Source organism: Doryrhamphus excisus, linkage group LG11 (genome assembly GCF_037039965.1).
Source record: "Doryrhamphus excisus strain RoL-2023G ecotype Guam linkage group LG11, RoL_Dexc_Guam_v1.1, whole genome shotgun sequence".
Lineage (NCBI taxonomy): Eukaryota > Metazoa > Chordata > Actinopteri > Syngnathiformes > Syngnathidae > Doryrhamphus > Doryrhamphus excisus.
The window spans coordinates 13260622-13276387 of record NC_136367.1 but is presented as its reverse complement, the minus strand read 5'-3'; the positions used below and the strand labels follow the sequence as shown (position 1 = coordinate 13276387).

Below are 15766 nucleotides of genomic sequence, written 5' to 3'. Positions count from 1 at the left end.
TAATTGCCCAATGTCGCCAATTAACCTAGCATGTTTTTGCAATGTGGGAGGAAACTGGAGTACCCGGAGAAAACCCACGGGGAGAACATGCAAACTCCACACAGAGATGGCCGAGGGTGGAATTAAACCCTGGTCTCCTAGCTGTGAGGTTTGTGCGCTAACCACTCGATCGCCGTGCCACCGAATTTGCTCAGTGAACTCAAAAAAAGTGCATTCACAGAATGTACAAATTATTTGTACCTCGTTCATGGCCTTGATAAAACGACACGGTGGCACAGTGGCACGGGTCAACACATGACTCATTCACCCTGATGGACAGGCGCTGCACGGTGCTAGCTCCTGGGTAAGTACATAAAGACCATTTTAGAGAATGTGACAGTGCCTACCCCCTAAAGCGCTGGCTCCTCACCCCCTTTCACAAACCCACAGAACGCAGAGGAGGTGCGCTTCAATGTGGCACACTCTCATGAACGCTTTGTTGCGGAGAGCTTTTGTCAAAGGTCGGTGGAGGTGTTTGGATACCTCGGATGGAGGGCGGGGGGGGGGGGCAGACTGCTTCATCAGCCTACAAAAGTTGTAAAATCATAATGGCTGTTGCATGACTCCCGCATGGCCTCCCTCCCTTGCACCACAAGGACCCCGACCCCCGACATGAGGAATATCGTTTTAATAGCGTTTTAAATAAAACAGTAAAGATGTTTCATTTTTTAACAATGGAGCTAGCAATGTCAGACATAACCTCACACATGTTGCCCATCGCTGTGCGTATGTGCTGTTCGAAAGCTGAAGCTGGACTGAAATGCTGTGGAAATATGCTACAACATAGAATGAAAGTCAGAGGAAAGTGAACCAACCATCTCTGGGTCTGGATCTGCGCTTTACAACTTTAATTACTTTGCCACAATTGGGGTACCAGTAGGGTATGCCAAATAAGTCTAGTCTTTGCGGGACTGCTTTTTAAACTGTTGTTATAATATGTGTTTAATGTTGCGTATTAGTTTTTTTGTAATTCCATGTACATCTACATTTATTTAGTAGGGGTGCTTAAAGCTGGTTGGTTGAAGACTGCTTTATGTCTGATGTCAAAACCTGTTTGAATAAGGGATCGGTTCACCGTGTGCTCAGGGTTGATGATGTAAATCCAGATGACAGTATAGCTAATGTTTCATACAAAAGGTCAAACATTTCAAGTAGGGGGTCAGGCAAAAGAAGTACACATAGTGTAGTGGTGGAATTACCACTCTAGAACGCATCAGAGCAGAAGCAAAGCGGATTTCTTCTTGGCCGTGCAGAAGAAACATGAATGGGCACAGGAGGGACAATGGTCATGGTAATGGTAATGGTAATGGTTTAATTTCATTTGAACATGCATCAGATTACAATTGAGTGCATCCCATAATCAGTTCACAGTTTCACATGTCCAAAAGGAGTAGGAAGAAGCAAAGCTTATTAAATCCTACCCCTCCATCTGGTACTTTTACAATCACTAACTGTTACATTTGTTCACTTCCTGCTTTCCTAATATAGTTTACGTTTTTTATGTTTATTTTTTATCTTATTTTGTATTTTTGTATTATTATTATTATTTTGTATTATTATTATTATTATATTTTAATTTTGTATTTTTGTATTATTATTTTTTATTACTCTTTTATTATTATTATTTTGTTATTATTATTTATTTTTTGTCACGAAGTACGAGGTGATATGACCATATGACTTGTGTATTATTTTATAGCTGTTTGAAGATGAACTATATCAGCAAGTTGAAGTATTTGTGATTTTAGAAATAAGGAGTTAGTATGTTCTCTGTAGGCGGCATTATGAATTATCCTTACTGACCTTTTTTGCAGTACATTTAGTGAGTGAAGATTGCTTTTATAGTTATTAGCCCATATTTCCACACAATAAGTAAGATATGGTAGAACCAGAGAGCAATAAAGAGTGTGGAGTGATTTCTGATTGAGAACAAATTTTGCTTTGTTCAATATTGAAATATTTCTGGCCACCTTATGTTGTATATTTGTAATATGAGGTTTCCAGCTCATATTTTCATCTATTGTGATCCCCAGAAATGTATTTTCCTTCACCCTTTTAATGTCCACACCGTCTATTTGTATTTGCTGGTACGTGTCCTTTTTGCTGTTACCAAACAGCATGATTTTAGTTTTACTTAGGTTCAAGGACAATCTATTATCATCAAACCATCTTTTTAGTGTGACCATTTCTTCTCTCACCTTTCTAAGGATTTCTTCTGTGCTCCCTCCGGAACAAAAAGCAGTGGTATCATCCGCAAATAATACCAGCTTTAAGTCTTTAGTGACTTAGGAGATGTCATTGATGTACAAGTTGAACAGTTTTGGTCTTCAAATCAGACCTTTAGCCTGTATTGATCCTCAGGCAAATTAAAGTCATATAGCAAAGGCAGCACCCTGAAAGCGTTTTTCATCTTGTTGTATCCATGGCATTCATCATTACGATGTGCTTTGTCGGCCTTTACTCCAAAAATGACACAGACACAAAAGTACAATAGTAAATACACTTACGTAAGTTTACATACATTCGCTTCTTCCTACTCCTGTGAACTGATTATGTGATGCACTCAATTGTAATCTGATGCATGTTCATATCAAAATTAAACCATTACCATTACCATAAAAAACAAAAAAGGCCGCTAATGATGCATTTCTAAGAGACGTGCATTTTGGTCGAATGAAAATTGTGGCTGTGATGTTAATCAAAATGCACGCAACAAGGATGAATTATTATTTATTATTATACGGGAGCCAGGCAACGATATTTTGTTGGCAATTTCACTGCTGTGTTATTGTGCAATGATAATAAAGGAAGCCTATCTATCTATCTATCTATCTATCTATCTATCTATCTATCCATCTATCCATCTATCCATCTATCCATCTATCCATCTATCCATCTATCCATCTATCCATCTATCCATCTATCCATCTATCCATCTATCCATCTATCTATCTATCTATCTATCTATCTATCTATCCATCTATCCATCTATCTATCTATCTATCTATCTAACAAAAGCCTGTGATGGCGTATATGACGCAGATTAAGCTCTATAAGGATGAACTTGTGCCTGAACCTACCATAGTGGATGCTCATTAGCGCCCCCTGCATCCGTGCCTTACATGTAAACTCAAGTTTTCAACATAAATTCATGTGCACAGGGTTTCCTGCAATACCACGAGCACCCACTAGATGTCACTGTCAAACCTAATTCATAAAAATAAAGGATGATTGGCAACTTCCTGGGACCGCTTTGACAATAATAGCATGCCAATGTCAAAGGTCATGTCCACAAGCACTGCACAACATACAGACACAACAATGCAAAGTCAGGATGAAACTGTAGGGTGATATGCATTTCATACTCATATAAGCTAGTTTGGTTGCTTCAGTTAAAGGCTAAATGAGATTTGGGCCTTTGTTGTGAAAGAAATTGAAGAAACAGACCTTACTCAATTTACCAAATTTTCTGGATTACAGGTTGCCCTGGAGTATAAGGCACACAATTAGGTAGAAAAAAACATACATAAGTCGCACTGGAGTATAAGTCGCATTTTTTGCGAGTAATTTATTTTAACTAAATTTAAAAATAAAAAAAAACTTAAATTGTATTACGGAAAGCAGGAAGTGAACAAATGTAACAGTTAGTGATTGTAAAAGTACCAGATGGAGGGGTAGGATTTAATAAGCTTTGCTTCTTCCTACTCCTTTTGGACATGTGGAACTGTGAACTGATTATGGGATGCATTCAATTGTAATCTGATGCATGTTCAAATGAAATTAAACCATTACTATTACCATTACCATTACAACCAGCTGTCACAAGAAAATGTATCAACTTTCATCAAAGTCAACTAATGTATAAACCTTATCAAGCATTATTTGGCCTTGGTCTCCTACTGTCGATGTTCTCTCTCATTTTTTTGGATGAAAGTCCAGAATAACATTTTGTTGCATTTTAGCTTCCCATACTGGAATTGCAACTTTTGAATAGTCCTGGACTCAAACTCACACTCACTGGATTCACAAGCCACTGTCAACCTCTCAACGTGGCTAGAATGCTGTGGACGGCCATTTTGGCGGAACCTGTGGGACATGCGCAGTTTGTATCTCATCATTTTGACTTTTATCTCATAATTATGACCTTTGAGCTCATAATTTATGACTTCTTATCACATAATTTTGACTTTCTCGCTCAAAATTTCAACTTACTCATTTCATAATTTTAACTTTTATCTCACGATTTTGACTTTATTTCATGATTTCGACTTTCTCATCAACAGGCTTCAATAAATAACATAAAAAAATTAAAATTAAAATTAAAAAAAGGGCTGAATAAATACATGTTAAGTGTTATTCCTAACACCAAAAATGCGTTCATATTTAAATTAACTCAGTTTCAATGTTACATATACTCTACATCAAATTAAAAACTTTTAAACTCAGAAAGAGGGTTCAAGATCAACTAAAAAAGTAATTTTTACTCAGCTCTGGGATTTGTGTGCTAGTCATGCATGTACGCTATTTTTTAAAATTGTTTATAAAAGCAAGGAATTCATTCCAAAAGTCAAAATGTGCTGTGTGTGGAATTGAGACGGTAAAAACCACAAATCCGCGTACACACAAAAATATTCAAACTAATAAAACCTAGTGCATGCACACCTTCACGTGTTTTACAGGTGGTCCTCATGTTATGTACATATGACTCAGACTGTTATGGTTTGGGGGGTAGACACCCCAGGAGATAAGGGTTTGGGTATTTTATAGATAAAAAGCAACATTGCTTGAAGGGAAGAATCATCTATACATGCAGGGGGTCTCTGTAGCTACTAAACAACAGGAATTCTTCCCAAATCCCCCCGCCCCCATACTGGGATACTGTTGCTGCCGATGCCGAGGGAGGAAGAATACGCTCTGCTCTACCTTGCATCCACACCGAGAGGAAGTCACCATCAGCACTGCTGATAAATAATTCAAACGCCACCACAGTGATGCATGCTAATCTGATGGTGGTAGGAAGATGACCTTTGCCATGAGAAGGTACATATTTGTTGGTGCATTTCAAGGTTTTAACCCTTTTTACCTCTTTTTTTCCCCACAGAATGCTTTGGTACCGTCTTTCACGACCACAATACTACCAACATTGGAAATGGTAATGGTTTTATTTCATTTGAACATGCATCAGATTACAATTGAGTGCATCCCATAATCAGTTCACAGTTCCACATGTCCAAAAGGAGTAGGAAGAAGCAAAGCTTATTAAATCCTACCCCTCCATCTGGTACTTTTACAATCACCAACTGTTACATTTGTTCACTTCCTGCTTTCCAAATATAGTTTAAGTTTTTTTTGTCACGTACCAAAGTAGGAGGTGATATGAGCATCCAATGCCATAATGGGTACCATAGTAAGTGTCAATATAGTGATATGTATAGCACATCATGACTGGTTCAAGACTCATTATCCTCGTATTTAGCAAAAATACAGACTTTAGGGGGTTTAGCCAATGTACTAAAATTTGGTACACCTTTAGGGGACCAATAAGAGCATGTGAGTCAAATTTCAGCAAGAGTGATTGAAAAACGTGTGTCACCAAGCAAAACATCTTTGCAGGGTCACAGGCGGGACTTAGCCTGTTAACTGTTCATAAGACATCAACAGTTTGCCTAATAATGCTAAAACTTGAGGTTATCTGTATTTCATTTATGGTTATGGTTTTATTTCATTTGAACATGCATCAGATTACAATTGAGTGCATCACATAATCAGTTCACAGTTCCACATGTCCAAAAGGAGTAGGAAGAAGCAAAGCTTATTAAATCCTACCCCTCCATCTGGTACTTTTACAATCACTAACTGTTACATTTGTTCACTTCCTGCTTTCCATAATACAGTTTAATTTTTTTTTGTTTTTTTTTTTTAATAATGTACCTCGTACCGAAGTATGAGGTGATATGAGCATCCAATGACATAATGGGTACCATAGTAAGTGTCAATATAGTGATATATATAGCACATCATGACTGGTTCAAGACTCTTCATCCTTGTATTTAGCAAACATCAACTGCTTGTATTGTTTCTTGAATTGGCTCATCGTTGTGCATTGTTTGAGGTCCTTACTCAATCCATTCCATAGTTTGATTCCACATACTGAAATGCTATGGCTAGCATAACGTAGTCCTAGCATAGAAGTGTTTCAAATGTACTTCTTCCCTGAGATCATATTTCTCCTCTCTTGTAGAGAAGTATTGGATGACATTTTTAGCTAATTGCTTATTTTTAGCCTTATGCATTATTTTAGCTGTTTGAAGATGAACTAGTATATCAGCAAGTTGAAGTATTTGTGATTTTAGAAATAAGCAGTTAGTATGTTCTCGTTAGACTTTTAGGTAAGTCGAAGTTGTTTGTGGCGTGCACATTTAAATATAAGCAGCATTTAAGACACAAAGCAATCGCTTCACACATATTTATTGTAAAAAATACATATAAAAACAATTTGAGACATACAAAAGATCGGAGCTTAGAAACAGTATATTGAACAGACAAAGATGAGCCATTTTTCTTTTACTGCATTACATATTTACAATTCAATAAATAAAACTCCATGTGTGTGGTTTTTTTTTTTTAGAGCAGAGTCAAAGGCAGATTATCCATATGTTGGGATGCAGGGGTGTGGGGGAGAGAGGGGGGGGGTTGTCTATACAAAATGTCATCCTTGGTTGGAGTGAAGAGTTGACACACAAAGAGCTTTGACTTTCGTTAGCATTGGTAAAAATCTGAGGTATTGCACCACACGTCTTGGGGGGGGGGGTGAAATGAGTGGGCTTAGAGATTGTCTTTTACCTTTGAAAATTGACAACCCCGCCCACTTTTATCAAAAACACACACACACACAAACAAACCCTCCTCCCACCAAGAGTACACAACATCATTAAATTATCACCACAACAAATGTAACATCTAAATGAGCCTCTGCACTCAGACGTTTTGGCATTTTCTTCCGCCTCCAGAACAAATTGAAACATGCACAGGGTCGACCCCTGGTCGCTAGCTCGGTCCCGGACCCCCGAACCCCCAAAAAACACTCCAAAAACCTTCACTGGGCACACACACAGAGAAGGCAAAGGAAAGCCTTTATGACAGAATACCTTAAAAAAAAAAAAAAAAAAAACACGCCCTTGCCATCCCTTTAAGGCTGATCTGACATTGATGGAACCGGAAGCAGAGCCAAAGATTCCAGCTGGAACCTCAAAAGAACAAAAAAGGTATCGGGGTGGATGTCGGGGTCATGTGACCTGAAGCACATTCAAAGCAGAATAGGAGCGTGAAGCGGCGTGCTGCGTACCGATGCCACGTGTAACAGGACGCTTTTGTTTTGTTTTTTAACTGACCTAATTCACAGTAGACACTCATCATCATCATCGTCGTTGTCGTCGTCACAGCCATCCCAAACCCAGACCCGAAGCAAGCGAACAGGAAAGAAAAAAAAAGCCTCAAAAAGGACAAAAAGTGCTCAAATGGGTGCAAACACCAGCGCTAATGGAGCTTACAAGCTAGCAGCACTATCATCTCCACGCGCCCGCAAAGTGCCCCCTCCGGGAAAATGTGCTGAAATGTTAACAATAAACACCCAGTAACGACGACCCCCCCCCGCCCCCTTACCTACACATCACTCCGGACCGCCGCCCTCTAGCTGGCTTACGGGGAAAAGAATTCCCGTGTGTGTGACGTGGGATAAAGTGTTCATTTTCCCCCTAAAATACTCCATGAAACTCTGACTCACAGCTGAGACAACGTTTCTCCTCTAAAGGTTCCATGTGATCCCAGGGAGAGACCAACACATAGGGGTGAGAAAAAAACAAAAAAAAAACCAAAAGCAGCCATTTGTGTTTGTCTTGAAATGATCCGGACCAGGTCCAAGCCACCCGGAAGCTTCCTTTGAGGGTCTTGTTGTCGTCTTTATTGGTTCGCTGACATATTTATGTATGTATGTATGTATGTATATATATCTGAGAGGGAGAGAGAGAGGATGTGGTCTCCTGTGACAACAACAGACAAACATGACATAAGCAACACATGGTAGGAGGTGTGTCAGATCATGCAGGAGTGGGTGTGGCTAATTGCTGGAAAAACTGGGAGTTGGTAAATATATCAGGCGGACGAACAGCAGTAATAAATATGAACAAAAAGATAGAGAGTCGTGATTGGCTTGTTCAGTGGAACTCATTAAAGTCCACCCAATCTGGATTGGACGATTCACCCTGAACTCTCACTAGCCACGTTTACATGAGGAGTTTTTCTTTTTCCGAATGACCTTCCCGAAAACAATGGTATACAGTAAACCTCGGATATATCGGATTCAATTGTTCCCACTGGTTTTGTCCGATATAAGCGAAATCGGTTATATGCGTATACCGGAAAATGTCCGTTTTACGCATATATCGGATTTATATCCGGTATATGCGTAAATCGGATTTTATCCGTTATAAAAAGGCACTTCCTTGACTATGTTTCCAATGTACCTGGACGTGCAGGCAACGCTGCAAACGCTGCAAATGACGTCGTATAGCGGCCTGTCACGATTCGGCGAATCGGTGCGCCACGATGCGGCCATCCGATATATGCGAGGAAAATTTAATGGAAATGCATTGGAACGGGACTGGAGATTTTGTCCGAAATAGGCGAAATCCGTTATAAAAAATCCGATATATGCAATGAATTTTTATTGGAAATGCATTACAGAAAAATTGGTTCTTTTTTTATCTGTCCGTTGTGAGCAAATTTCCGATATATCCGAGTCCGATATATCCGAGGTTTACTGTACATGGAAAGGAATATTCCAATCTCTTGTCTACATGCGCCGCTATAATCAAACAGAATAGTCAATAGGGCATGCCCAGTAAAACGTAAACATCAACATCACGTGATACCGACTTCCCTGAGTTTTTCTTTCACTTGTTGGAATAACTCCGTATTGCCAGTTTTCCGTTCGTCCAGTCTTGGAATTTAGTTAGGATCAAAAACAAACTTTCCGTAGCAGTCCAGTACCGATTGCTGGCCTCCATTTTTAAGACTGAAGAACGTCTGGATCTGCGTGTTACGTCATATCTGAGCATGCGCTGAAAGAACGCACCCGGGATAAATTTAAACAGGAAAAGCTAAAATTAGCTAGTGTGAGACTACAACTGGGATGTCAATTCTTGCGGAATGCTTCCTGCGGCCGTGACGGATTCAGTGTGAGCCCAACCAACATAACCAAAATCAAAACTTGTCATCGTTTGAACATTTACTTGTGACTTTGGCCAGGGACAGCAAAGGCCTAACCAATTAGTCGTCCTTCGTTTATACTGGTTAATTGGTTCTAGAACCATCCATCCATTTTCTATGCCGCTTACCCTCACTAGGGTTGTGGATAGGCTGTACCTATCCCCGCAAGAGGCGGGGTACACCCTGGACTGGTGGCCAGCCAATCACAGGGCACATATAGACAAACAACCATTCACACTCACATTCATACCTATGGACAATTTGGAGCCGCTAATTAACCTAGCATGTTTTTGGAATGTGGGAGGAAACCGGAGTACCCGGAGAAAACCCACGCATGCACGGGGAGAACATGCAAACTCCACGCAGAGAATCAAACCCAATCTCAAGATGCTAACCACTCGGTCGGTTCTAGACCCGACCACGATAAATGAATTTCCATGATATCGGATTCAAAGTTAATGTTTTCATAGTTAAATCATAGAAAATTTCATTTTATGACTTTCTAAATGTTTTTAACATTATTAGAAGCATGTCGACACGACATCGTCACCTTTAGCCTATAATCACATTGCGCAACTCTTAAGCTGCAGCCCGAGACGCCCGCTATGTAGCGAACTAGCCAGTTAGCCTCAAACTTAAGAAGCTTACCACTTCCACACAGAAGTGGAGTATATTTCAGACCTGCCATGGCTGACTTAATGACTTCATGCAGTGTTAAGGTAATGTAATGTAAGGTAATATCTTAATGTTTTGTGTCAATACTGCCACCTAGTGACCACAATACTCTATGCCCTTGTATTTCAATGTTTTAACTAAAACGGTGACCATTTATTAATTTCTGAAAAAAAAATGCAACATAGTGAGGGACGACTATAGTAACTAAAAGCGCTAGGTGTCTTTGAATGTCCTGAAAAGAGCTGAGAGTGTATTTATCATTATTAGGATGAAATGTGAGTGTGAATGGTTGTTTGCCTATATGTGCCCTGTGATTGGTTGGCGACCAGTCCAGGGTGTACCCCGCCTCTCGCCCGAAGACAGCTGGGATAGGCTCCAGCATACCCTGCAACCCTTGTGAGGATAAGCGGCATAAAAAATGGATGGATGGATTATTAGGATGACCATTTCAGGAACAGGAAAATATTAGTAAATAATAAATAGTAACATTTTTGTTTGATGTTGAATCCCAGTTTTCAGCAAAGGCATCATCGGTCCTACCTGAGTCTTTTGTGGTCATGTGGGGAAGTCATGTGACCTGGGAGTCAGTCCGATGGATGCTCGGGGCAGCAGGGCTTCACTTTGGCCCAGGCGTCAATGCAGCTGCATGCGGACAGAGCGCAGGGTGTGTAGGTTAGTCTTTACCATTAGGGTGACGTTCGAGAACGTTCATGTTCACACGTCAGGGGCATTGTTCCAAATCTCAGCATCCCCGCCCTTTTGGGTGGGTCCACATGGGCCGACCACATCTGCTACATGTTCTTTGTTAAAGTTCGGAACTGGACAAGTGATGACATCTGTGGAAACATCACGTCTGGCAGCTGATGTCAGGGTCATGTGATGTAATCATTGCCGATCTCCACATGTGGATTGTCTAATCGGTGGAACATTTCCTGTTCTGAGATCACACACTCAAACTGCAAAGTAACCCTTTGCAGTCCAGCAGACTGCAAGTCTAAAGCACTGTGCCATTGACTTGATTCTAGACGTGTGATTAGCTCATTTGCTAGGCTACAAAGAGTGCTGTTGTGGACACAATAGCACAGTGATAAGATAGTGGCACAGTTATGCTGCCAAGATGACTGCTGTGGGTTAGCTCTAGTCTTTTATGTTCAAAATGTTCAAGGTATGGGGACTTAAACTTGAATAGACAACAGACACCACAGTGCAGAAATTATTCTCAAATTAAATACAAATAAAAAAAATAAATGCAATGAAAAAAAATCAATAAAAAATCTTGGAATAACTTAAATATTTTAAGAAGTTAGACAAGTTTTTTTTTATTTTTAGGTTACATTTTTTTTGAATAGACAAATAGACACCACAGTGCTTCTTACAAATCAGAGAATGTTCTCGAATTAAATACAATTTTTTAAAATTAAATACAATGAAAAGAAAAATCAATTAAAAATCTTGGAATAACCGAAATATTTTAAGAAGTTAGACAAGTTTTTTGTTTTTTTTTAAGTAATTTACTACAGTATTTATTTTTAGGTTACATTTTTTTAAATAGACAAATAGACACCACAGTGCTTCTTGCAAATCAGAGATTATTCTTGAATTAACTACAATTTTAAAAATTAAATACAATGAAAAAAACAACCATTAAAAATCTTGGAATAACTGAAATATTTTAAGACGTTAGACAAGTTTTTTTTTAAGTAATTTAATACAGTATTTATTTTTAAGTTACATTTTTTAATAGACAAATAGACACCACAGTGCTTCTTGCAAATCAGAGATTATTCTCGAATTAAATACAAATTTAAAAAATTAAATACAATGAAAAAAATCAATTTTAAATCTTGGAATAACTTAAATATTTTAAGAAGTTAGACAATTTTTTAAAAGTAATTTACTACAGTATTTATTTTTAGGTTACATTTTTTTAATAGACAAATAAACACAAAAGTGCTTCTTGCAAATCAGAGATTATTCTTGAATTAACTACAATTTTAAAAATTAAATACAATGAAAAGAAAAATCCAATAAAAATAACTGAAATATTTCAAGAAGTTAGACAATTTTTTAAAAGTAATTTACTACAGTATTTATTTTTAGGTTAAATTTTTTTTAATAGACAAATAAACACAACAGTGCTTCTTGCAAATCAGAGATTATTCTCGAATTAAATACAAATTTAAAAAAATAAATACAATGAAAAAAATCAATTAAAAATCTTGGAATAACTTAAATATTTTAAGAAGTTAGACAAGTTTTTTTTAAGTAATTTACTACAGTATTTTTAGGTTACTTTTTTTTTAATAGACATAAACACCACAGTGCTTCTTGCAAATCAGAGATTATTCTTGAATTAACTACAATTTTAAAAATTAAATAAAATGAAAAAAACAACCATTAAAAATCTTGGAATAACTGAAATATTTTAAAACGCTAGACAAGTTTTTTTAAGTAATTTAATACAGTATTTATTTTTAAGTTACATTTTTTTAATAGACAAATAGACACCACAGTGCTTCTTGCAAATCAGAGATTATTCTCGAATTAAATACAAATTTAAAAAATTAAATACAATGAAAAAAATCAATTAAAAATCTTGGAATAACTTAAATATTTTAAGAAGTTAGACAAGTTTTTTTTAAGTAATTTACTACAGTATTTTTAGGTTACTTTTTTTTAATAGACATAAACACCACAGTGCTTCTTGCAAATCAGAGATTATTCTTGAATTAACTACAATTTTAAAAATTAAATACAATGAAAAGAAAAATCCATTAAAAATAACTGAAATATTTCAAGTTAGACAATTTTTTTAAAAGTAATTTACTACAGTATTTATTTTTAGGTTACATTTTTTTTAATAGACAAATAAACACCACAGCGCTTCTTGCAAATCAGATTATTCTCGAATTAAATACAAATTTAAAAAATTAAATACAATGAAAAAAATCAATTAAAAATCTTGGAATAACTTAAATATTTTAAGAAGTTGGACAAGTTTTTTTTTGAAGTAATTTACTACAGTATTTAGTTATAGGTTACTTTTTTTTTAAATAGACAAATAGACACCACAGTGCTTCTTGCAAATCAGAGATTATTCTTGAAGTAACTACAATTTTAAAAATTAAATACAATGAAAAGCTCTCATTATGATTTAATTAATATACCAAATTCAAAGTCCCGGATCATTTCAATTGGGCTGCCAATTAGAAAGTTAAAAGTTCAGACGCTAGAGTTTTGCTCTCCAACGGGGTTCACCAGAAGGTGATTTTAATTGATTAGCTCCTTCCCTCAAAATACAGGAAGTGTTGATCATTCAAATCACCTGCTCTCGTGACGAGCTGGAAAAGAAAACCTGCAGTGACCCGTCCCTCCATGGCACAAGTTTGATGATTAAACATGATTAATCGACAGAGAGAAAATAGTCACAGCCCTGATGTTTAGTTTCAATATATTGGCTTTTATTAGATTGTGTACCTAACAAAGTATCCTTTTTCGGTTGTGTTATTGAAGTTGTTCGGCAAGCCAAGTCAACTTTCTTACCTCTTATGATAGACGCAGAGGCACGCCAACCTAGCGATGGTCTCGCCCTGCACCAAATCCTCCAGACAGATGGAACACTCGCCGCTGTCTTTGCTCAGCACATCCGCTACAATGAGCACACATGAATGATTCCGTTGGATTTGACCGTATCGATGAGATGGGATTTTACGAGCGCCGACACTCACTGTTGTAAGGAAGCGGTGGGGATGTGAGGCAGCTCAACAGGTGATCCTCAATCCGACCTCCCGGGAAGGGCTTGGAGCAGAAAGGACAGCGGATATCTGCATGGAGACAACACACCAGAGTGAGCATTTTTTTTTTTTTTAGAGTTCAGCGTTTTGGTGCGCAACCATCCGTGAACGACGCAGATGGCGACAAGCTCCACGGCCTACATTCTCACCAAGTTCTGGCCCGTTTCCCCACCACCATGTTGACTGGAGGGCTAGCCTGGGAATCCCCAACCCAACCACACAACACGGCATGTTTGAGCCTGCCCAGTCACACGTTTGCGTCCGCTCTCTGTTTCAACTTGCAGGCAATGACAACTGTCATGAATGGAGGGTCTTTGCATATCTTTAAGCTACAATTCTAAACAATACAAGCCCTGATGACCCCAGTAATCATGAAGCACGAGAAAAGAGATTATCTGCACAGGAATGCAAGTTCCTCAAATCCATTTCACTTCCACCCTCGCTCAGTTGAGGGTGGACATAATGTGATCAACAGTTGATTGTATATATCAAAAGTTACATCATGATAATTATTAATTCACACCACTATGTACATCTGTGTAATACTTGCTTTTTTTATAGTCAGTATAGTTACTCCAGACCCCATTCCATGTGCAATATTAAGGGCTCTAAATGCTATATACTAAGTTCTATGTGAAGTATTTCCATAATGCCTCATATTAACTCTGTGGTCATATATCTCATCTCGTTTCATATTACCTACATACTGTATTGTATATAACTCTGGGAAAAACTGTTGATTTTTGTTAATACTTGGGTTGTTTATATTGTTTATTTTTCTATATTGTGTATTTTGTACTGCTTAACCAACTCTGTACTCTTGCTGCTGTGCAATACAAATTTCCCCACTGAGGGACGAATAAAGGCATATCTTAATATCTTAATTCATGATGATAAGTATTTGTGGATTGAAAATCTTTTGAGTTCATTTTGTCATTTTGGTGAAGTTACATTCAAATTGATTTGCTATTTCAGGCAAAACATGTTTCATTTAAATGTGTGTATATATACATACACATATACATACAAACACACGTATGTATATTTCGTGTACATTTTTAAATAAAGCGATCAGATCGTTTAGAATGATCAACCCGACTTACTTCCATGGCGGTTGTTGACACGGTACATGCCGATCCAAGCCTCGGACACCGGCCGCTGGTGGGTGCCCCGGACTCGGGCCGACCTGGCGCTGACGCTGCGGCCCCCGGCGTGTCGATTTCCGGGCAGCCGTTCAGAGAAAGTGCGGTGCGGTGTGCGGCCTGTTTCCTCCCCGGGCTGGTGCTCCGCGTTGACGGCAGCCTCCGTGTTTGTGCTGCCGTCCTCTTCGGGCTTGCCCTCGCTGTTGTTGTCATCATCCGCCGGGGACACCTGGCTCATGCTAGCCGGGATGCTGTGGTGGTCTGCCGGGCTGCCGTCCGCGCTAGCGCCATGCTGGCCCAGATCGGAGTCGCTTCCCTCCTCCGAGCGGCTCCGGTTCACTTCGGTGTCCTCGAAGCTGCCCGAGAAGTCCACCATGAGGCTGGTGGGCCTTGCGCAGCGGGGCCGCCGATACGAATCTCGTTTGGTTGCGTCTTTGCCGAGGGCGGACGGGACCGGGTCCTCCTGGAGGCGACTTGCCCTGGTGCCCATCGCTAAGAGCAGGCTAATGGGGCCGAGCAAGCAAACGGAAACACACCGCAACGACGACCTAGACTCGACCCTTCAGCCGAGGAGGACTCGACCGGAGAGGACAACGGCAATAGGCTACCTGGCGACCGATTTCGTGGAGGTGCGAGATGGATGTTTGTTGTCCTGGCCTTAGTTTGTCCTTTCCGTCCACATTTTCCTTTCTTTTATGACGTACTCCTTCTCGTTGCTGCAGCGGAAATAGAGCGCGCTCGTTTCCTGCTTAGGCTGTCTGGTTACGGTAACTCTTACATGTTTGAAATGTTTGAAATTCTAGACATCAAACATGCTCACTAACATGCACGTATGTTTGAAACAATTAT

At 38.9% G+C, this 15766-nt stretch overlaps 1 protein-coding gene across 1 annotated transcript; it reads right to left on the bottom strand.

Annotated features, from left to right (window-relative positions):
• Nucleotides 1–6496: 6496 nt before the first annotated feature.
• On the bottom strand, nucleotides 6497–15662 carry LOC131129450 (uncharacterized). The gene is made up of 5 exons (XM_058073050.2): nucleotides 14879–15662; nucleotides 13710–13805; nucleotides 13525–13630; nucleotides 10522–10623; nucleotides 6497–8078 (listed from the first exon to the last, which is right to left on the bottom strand). Exons 1-4 carry the CDS (start codon nucleotides 15405–15407, stop codon nucleotides 10566–10568), a joined length of 789 nt encoding a protein of 262 aa, XP_057929033.2. The 5' UTR covers nucleotides 15408–15662; the 3' UTR covers nucleotides 6497–8078; nucleotides 10522–10565.
• Nucleotides 15663–15766: the final 104 nt, after the last annotated feature.